The 7,440-nt window shown below is 52.4% G+C and overlaps 1 protein-coding gene across 1 annotated transcript; it reads right to left on the bottom strand.

Moving 5' to 3' along the window:
• Positions 1–2,364: 2,364 nt before the first annotated feature.
• GMFG (glia maturation factor gamma) lies at positions 2,365–7,085 on the bottom strand. The gene is made up of 7 exons (XM_039246353.1): positions 6,993–7,085; positions 6,446–6,542; positions 6,273–6,322; positions 5,529–5,578; positions 3,323–3,405; positions 2,738–2,811; positions 2,365–2,555 (listed from the first exon to the last, which is right to left on the bottom strand). Exons 1-7 carry the CDS (start codon positions 6,993–6,995, stop codon positions 2,484–2,486), a joined length of 429 nt encoding a protein of 142 aa, XP_039102284.1. The 5' UTR covers positions 6,996–7,085; the 3' UTR covers positions 2,365–2,483.
• Between the last annotated feature and the right edge of the window lie 355 nt (positions 7,086–7,440).

Below are 7,440 nucleotides of genomic sequence, written 5' to 3'. Positions count from 1 at the left end.
TGATTCCTGACCCAGATTTTCTCATAGAGACCCAAAACCATTCTCACACTTCCACAGTTGGGCCCCGCCCCCAAGCCCAAGTCCACCTGGTCTCCAAGACTCCACTCAAAGCAACCCCCCGCCCCCCCAGCCCTTTCTGACCTAAGGATGCCCATCAGGCCTAGTCCACCCGCCAACCCCCCACGCTTAGCCCCTGCACTCCCCCCTGCACCTTAAACTCTACCCCAAAAGCATCTAGCTTTCAGTCTAGGCACTGGCCCGTTTTGCCTCGTTCAGATCCTCCATTCTCAGTTCCGCCCTAATCCCGTTTCTTCCTCTCCAACAGAAGCCCTACTTTCCTCGAAGGTTAGCAAGGAGCGCTCCCAGGGAAAGCCTAGAGCTTGGATTTAAAAATATGGAGCCTGGATCTGCAGAAGCGCAGGTAAAGGTTGGTGGAAAGACAGAAGGTGGTCCCCAGTATGTTTGGGGGCCCCTTGAAGGAGTGGCCCCAAACCTAGAGCCAAGCCCCATTGTGCTGATTATCCATTGGATAGTGTATTCTGTTCTGGCCTCTCTGATTGGTCCCCCCACAATCCCTCTAGCCAAACCTACACTCTGCATTGGACAGTCCTTAGAGCCACCGTCTCTGATTGGTCCTTGCTTTCCAAACTCCCTGCTTCTGATTGGGCAACTCCTCGTACATGCCTCTTTCTGATTGGATTGTCTGCAATCATGAGCCTGGATGCTGACAGAAGTTCAACTACGTGGGAAGGAGGAGGAGATGATTCCCTAAATACCCTGCCTGAGAGGCAGAGTGGCCATTGACCACCAGATAGCTTTGAGTTGAAGTTTTAACTGTACAAACCACTAGCAGCGGGGTTTCAGGCAATTATGTTTGGCTTCTGTGCCTCAGTTTACTCATCTGTAAATTGGGGATAATAAGGATGCCAGCTTCACAGGGTTTTGTCAGGATTAAATGTCAATACCTGTAAAGCGCTTATGGAAGTACCTGGCACATAGGAAGCCCTCGATCAGAGCGTTAACTATTATTAATTTGATCATGTAACTGCATGACCTTGGACGAGTCGTTTTGCCTCTCTGACCTCTGCAGGACGGCAGTTGTTTGACCTCTTAGTTGAAAGACCCCCTCCTACCCCCAGCCCTCTTCTTCCATCTCTGGCCATCAGAGACTGAGGTTGTGATCAGAGGGAGAAGCAGAGATGGGCCTGGCCAGAGATGGGGTGGAGAGGGCACCAGGCCGGGTGTCAGAGAGGAGCTCAAATCCGCCCCTCCCCCAACTGCTGGCGGTGGGGCGGGGCGCGACTTATCTGTGCAAAGAGCTTGTCCAGACTGGAAACAAGGGGGGACAAGGGTTGAGCTGAGCGGAGTGGTGAGGAGGGTGGTGTTCTGGCGGGGAGGGCTGGGGAGGGCTTGGAGCTGAGCTTGTGGACCCTCCCCCAGGAATGACAGGGCTGGGGGAGGGGCTGCCCAAACCCAAGGTCATTGTGTCACTGTTTCCATGGCAACGAACACCTCTCATCAGGGAACCTGGAAAGGGGTGTTGGGGGGGGAGCTCCCAGGTCCCTGGATCTGGGGACGGAGAGAGGAACAGAGACCTGAGGAGAAGCAAAGAGAAAGGGTGATTTATCTCTGTGAAGACCTGCCCACCTCAGAACTCTCAGAGCCTGGTACACTGTGGGTGCTCAATAAATGTCTCTCAAGAGATAAAGACAGAGAGCCTGAAAGAGTCAAAGGCTCAGAGATGCCAGAAGAAAGAAAGAAGAATCCCCAGACTAGGACGGGTAGGGTGTCCCTTTCCTGCCCTTCAACCTCATACTCCTCAGGGATCCACTGAGAGTTCAGGATCCTCTTCCCTTTCCCAGTCTGGGGCCCTCAGGCCTACCTAACCACACAAACCACCCACCCCAGCAACTCCCTTGAAGCAATTTTATCTGCTCCTTCAACAACTTTTCTGCCTTTAAATTCTTCCTGCCTGGGAGCACTGAGGAAAGTAGCATTCAGTGCAAGCTAATGCCTGATAGCTCTTGGGGGGGTGGGGGGGAGTGGGAAGGAGGAGGGGAAACCCGGCACTTGCTCTCAGGAATCCAGGTGTCCTTATTCCCCCTTGGGAGTGTCCCCTCCTGGATTCAAGTATTTTCCAATTCCTCCAGGAAACCTAGCCCCCTTCCACCCACCCACACACCCACACACCCTAGAAAACCCTACAGGCCCCTCCCTTCCTTTCTGAGAAATAGGTATCCTCTTTTCCTTCTGGGACTCAACGGGCATCCACTTGGTCTGCCTGCCCTCTGCTGGCCGAAGGCCGGTACTGCAGGGACTGTCGCCTAGGGCCCGCAAGGAGAAACAGAAACTGAGAGCAGAGGATCTCGGAGTTCTTGCATTTTAATTTCTTCAGGGTCTCAGATGTTCAGGTCCTTAGTGGTCCGAGTCCGCAGTTTCTTCAGGGATTCCGACATCAGGAATTCAGGTCCCCAGCCCAGAGGTCAACGAAAGAAAGACAACTTCTCTCGGAGCCAGGCCTCGGTGAGGTCCTCAGTGGTCCGGATTTCAAACACCTGGGCGGGGAGCGGTCTCAGCGCTCAGATCCATGCAGGAACTGGGAGGGCGAGCACGCTGGCCCCTTCCTCCCTTAGACTAGGAGTCGCGACCCTCAGCCCATCCTCCCTCAGCCCAGGAAGCCCAGACCCTCACCCCCCTCCTCCCTAAGAGTGGGGGAGCCTCAGCCCCAGGCCCAGACCTTCGTGAGCTCTGCAGTCTGCACCAATCTGTTTTTACTCCCCGCATACATCATCTGTTGTTCAGGCTTGCAGCCTGCGTGGAAAAAAGGAGAAGGGAGCATAACTGGGGGACCCTGGTTATCACTAAGGCCCTAGCAACGTCATGCAGGCCCTGAAGTTTCTCTTAGGGTCCTAGGAGTTATTCCAAGGTAGTCTCTCGAAGCTCTATTCAGAGTTTGGGGACTTGTTTGGGGGCTTGTTATTCTGAGGGTTCCTGGAGATGGTGTAGAGGCCAGATGGGGCTTCTAAGGAAGAGGCTAACTCGCTTACACACCTTGAGACTGAGGAGGATGGGTGGATTCTTAAGGTATCTGAGCACCCCCTCCCCACGCCGCTGTGCTCCCAACACTCACCACACACACACACACACACACACACACACACACACACATACACCCCACATGTGCCACACACTCCTGTACTCACCAAGTCACGAACACACACAGTGCCCGGTCACACACACCTGCACCCCCATACACACACTCACACGCCGCCCACACAGCATCTAAGCCCCCTTATCGGGACAGGTATGGGCTGTGTCTCACCCACGGGGCTGGAGAAGATGAAACACAGGGGGTAGGACACCCGGCCGTCCTCATGCACGTACTTGTAGCTGTAAACCACGAACCTACACCCACGAAAGGGAATTCAAATTCAACATTTCAGCCTGGGGCCCAGGCCCAGTGCCCATTGCCAGAGCCCACAATCTTGACATCTTGCCTGAGTCTGAGAGCTTAGGATTGACAAATGAGACCCAGGATACTGGTCTTGAATGCAAAACAATTAAAGTAATAATGGGGGGGGGGCGCCTGGGTGTTTCAGTCGGTTAAGCGTCCAACTTCGGCTCAGGTCATGATCTCACGGTTCGTGGGTTCGAGCCCCACATCGGGCTCTGTGCTGACAGCCAGCTCAGAGCCTGAAGCCTGTTTCAGATTCTGTGTGTGTGTCTCTCTCTGACCCTGCCCTGCTCACACTCTCTCTTTCTCTCTTTCTCATAAATAAATAAAAAACATTAAAATTTTTTTAAAAAATAATGGGGGTGCTTGTTTGATTCACAATAACCCTATGACATAAATGCTATTATCCCCATAATATAGATGGGAAAACTGAGGCCCAGAGAGGTAAAGTCACTTACCCAAGGTTCTGTGGATAGAGGACAGACGTGAGCCCAGGAAATTCAGTGCCGGAGTGTAAGCACTCAAGCACTATGCAGTACTGTCCAGAGCTCTAGATCTCTGGCCTAATTTGGCAAGCCCAGTGCAAAATGAACACATGAGGCCTATTGTTCCCAAGGCAGGAGAAAGGCTGTTCCCTTTCTTCTGCAGTCTCTCCAGACTGATTGTGTCTTGTTTTTTTAGTTTATTTTTGAGACAGACAGACAGACAGACAGAGACAGTGTGTGAATGGGGAAGAGGCAGAGAGAAAAGGAGACACAGAATGCTGAAGTAGGCTCCGAGCCGTCAACACAGAGCCCTATGCAGGACTCGAACCCACAAATTGGGAGATCATGACCTGAGCTGAAGTCGGACGCTTAACAGACTGAGCCACCCAGGTGCTCCCTGATTATAGTCTTTTTAAGTTTGTTACATAAAGTCGGGCTCAGGCATGCGCACACACTCAGGGAAAGTACAGATGCTTGCAGATAAACCCTGGAACTTGTGCAGGGGGTGTGTGCCAACCTTGACCCTGACTCTGACCCTCCCCCCATGTGCACTCAGGCCTCCTGCCTGGGAGGGAGGGCAGGAGCACTCACTGGGTGGGGCAGTGACCAGCGGAGAAGCTGTCAGGGGCTGGAGGAGGGACCATGTGTGAGCGAAGGCCACTCCATGCCTGCAGCACATTCTCTACTATCTTATCAGACCCTTACAACAGACACAAATCCAAAGATAAAACTATAAAAAATTTCCAAATGGCAGGCAGCCGCAGAGCAGTAAGCCCTGTGTTCGAGGGGCACCTGGTTGGCTGAGGCGGTTAAACATCCAACTCTTGATCTCGGCTCAGGTCATGATCTCACTGTTCGTGAGTTTGAGCCCCACATTGGGCTCTGCATTCTCTCTCTCCCCCTTTCTCTCTGTCCCTTTCCTGCTCAGGCTCGCTCACTCGCTCTCACTCGCTCTCTCTCTCTCTCTAGGTAAATAAACTTAAAAAAAAAAAAAAGCCCTGTGTTCGAGGCTTCCCTTCTGTGCATGATGCCCAGTGGGACTCCACCTGTCAGATACCTGGGGAGCTGATTCTGGCTGAGATCTAGAGCCTGAGATTGAGGGTTGAAATCTTGGGGCACCCAAAATTCACCCCAGGGGAGATGAAAAGTCTAAACAGACTAGATTTCAGAGAAGGGTCAAAGAGCATCCTATATACGAAAAGCACCAGACTCATGTGGCTTCGCACAGGATTCTCCCCAATCGTTAAAGGTCAAATAACTTCTCTGTCTCCTCCCCAAGTATTCTCGTGCATTGAAAAAGGAAATTTTTTTTTTCATTTTTTGTTTAAAATAGTGCAATCAGGAGACCAAAATCTAACAAAGTTTGTACCAAAAAAAGAAAAAAAAATCAAACTCTAATGTGACTGTCAGTATAAAATTCTGCAATAAAATAATTAATATGCAAAACAAAAGGTTGTAGGGTGTGAATTCGTGGCCTTAAGCACGGATCAGAGCCCGTGGTTAAGACCGGAATCCGAGGGGCCCCTCTGTTCCTTCATCATCACCCCTCTCCTCCTGGCCTGACCCTCCCCTCCCTTCCCCCACAATACCTCGGCTGTCTCTCAGGCAGCTCTGTTTTTAGTTCCTCTGGAGAAATGTTCTGAGGGGGGAGAAAAGACTGACATTAAATAGGCACTTCCTGCTTGCCGGGACACTGGTCTAAGAAACACACACAGATCAACTCGTTGACCTCTCCCACAATTCTGTGGGGCAGGTCTATCATTACCCCCACTTTACAGGTAAGCAAACTGAGGCCCAGAGTTGTTAAGACGCTTGTTCAAGGTGGCAGAGAGCGAGCAGCAGGATTCAGATTTGAACCTGGGTTCAAATCGTAACCATTTTGCCGCACTGCCTTACTCTGAAGTAAGCTTTATTATCATCCCCGTGTTACTGATAGAGATAGCGAGGCAAGAAAGGGTGAGGTCTACCCTTTTACGGGATTTCCGCTAGCCTTTTGTTGAGTTATCTGGAAACTTTCACTTAAGTGCCAATAAACTATCATCGCCATCGTCTTCATCATTTTCCCGAGTGTAGTCTATGTGCGAAGCCTTCTTCTAAACCCATTGCAAGGATTAAATAGCTGAATCCATAGATAACCCGAAGAGGAAGGTACTGGTACGCCCATTTCACAGATGAGGAAACAGACCCAGACAGGTGAAATCTCTTGCCTAGAGTTGCAACTGAGCTGGAACTTGACCTCCAGGCCTTTCTGGGCCCCAGTGTCAAGCTCTTAGCCTGGCTCTCCCAGTCCCACCCAGCACTTCTTAGGGGTCCCATCCATCCAAGCCCCTCACCTGAAACTCTTCCTCCAGCACCACCATCTGCCGGTCTTTGTCCACCTTCACTGGGGAGGGATGACACACAGGGGTCAGACGCCCCTTCCATCCACCCGTGACACTGAGCCCCGACTTCCTTGTTTGCCCTCACCCTCTTCGTCCACCCTTCCAGGGAAGAAGATGACACTCACTTATGATGGCCGCATTGTCCGTCTCTTTTCGGAAGCGAAATTTCCTCAGCTTTTCCTTTAGCTCTGGATCCACCTCGCACACCACCAGGGAGTCCGACTGCCAGAGGAGCCCAGAAAGAACTGAGCTGGCCTGGACCCAGCCCCACCCCCTTCCCCAACCCAACCTGTTTCTCTACCTACTAGTAAAGAGGCAGGCCCTGACAGAGCATAGGATGCTTCTAGGAACATTAGGGAAAAGTGCCCTTTCCTCAGGGCAGATGCTGCCCCTTCCCAGTGCCCACACTTGGGGCACAGAGCAGAGGCTGGACTCCAGTCCTCTCGGCAGGTACCCTTGGGGAACGCTCAAGGAGGCCCAGGGATCTGCCTGCCTGGGGCTAAACCCGGATCCAGCATCTCTGTTCCCCCCAGCCAGGCCCTTTGCCGCAGTGGGGTCACCCTCCTGGCACCTGACCTCTATCCCACAGCCTGACCTTCACCCAGGCACTCTCCCAGGCCCAGCCCCACCCTAGCCCCCAGCACTCCCCCATACAACCCCTGGCCCCCTGACCATGACTCTTCTGTCTGAAGGCCTCTTCTTTTTTCAGTTCCGCTGTCTTCTAGGGGTGGGGACCAAGGCTTTAGGGGGCGGGGTGTGGGGCAGGGGAAAGGTTTCATCCAACACCACATCCTGTTTATGCCCATTCGGGGACAACTGTCTCAGATGGCTCCTCCCCTTCCTTCCTTCCCCTCATCTGCCGGGACCTCCCAGGCTTTGCAATCACCTAGACCTGGGTTCAAATGCTGCCTTGCTGTGTGATCCGAGCTAAATAACTTTGCCACTCTGATTCAGGATTCTTGTGAGGAGAAAATAGCTTCACATACTTCCTGGTACGGTGGGCATACTCAATGCAGAGTAGATAACGACGAGCTCCTTAACTCCTCCCCTCCTCCAGGAAGCTTTCCTGGGTTTCCCCCATCTGGAATATTTTAATTCCAGAGCAGAAAAGGGGGAACTT

Source organism: Hyaena hyaena, unplaced genomic scaffold, assembly GCF_003009895.1.
Source record: "Hyaena hyaena isolate Hyena2069 unplaced genomic scaffold, ASM300989v1 scaffold_9, whole genome shotgun sequence".
Classification (NCBI taxonomy): Eukaryota; Metazoa; Chordata; class Mammalia; order Carnivora; family Hyaenidae; genus Hyaena; species Hyaena hyaena.
Note: the sequence above shows the minus strand (reverse complement) of the source record. Positions and strands in the feature narration are given on the sequence as shown.

What these genes read in the sequence shown, in the direction of transcription:
- GMFG (XM_039246353.1), bottom strand. An exon ending in GGACAATGCGGCCATCATAA is followed by an intron (nt 6,323 to 6,445) that starts GTGAGTGTCATC and finishes ATCCCTCCCCAG; the next exon opens with TGAAGGTGGACAAAGACCGG. An exon ending in TGCTGGAGGAAGAGTTTCAG is followed by an intron (nt 5,579 to 6,272) that starts GTGAGGGGCTTG and finishes CTCCCCCCTCAG; the next exon opens with AACATTTCTCCAGAGGAACT.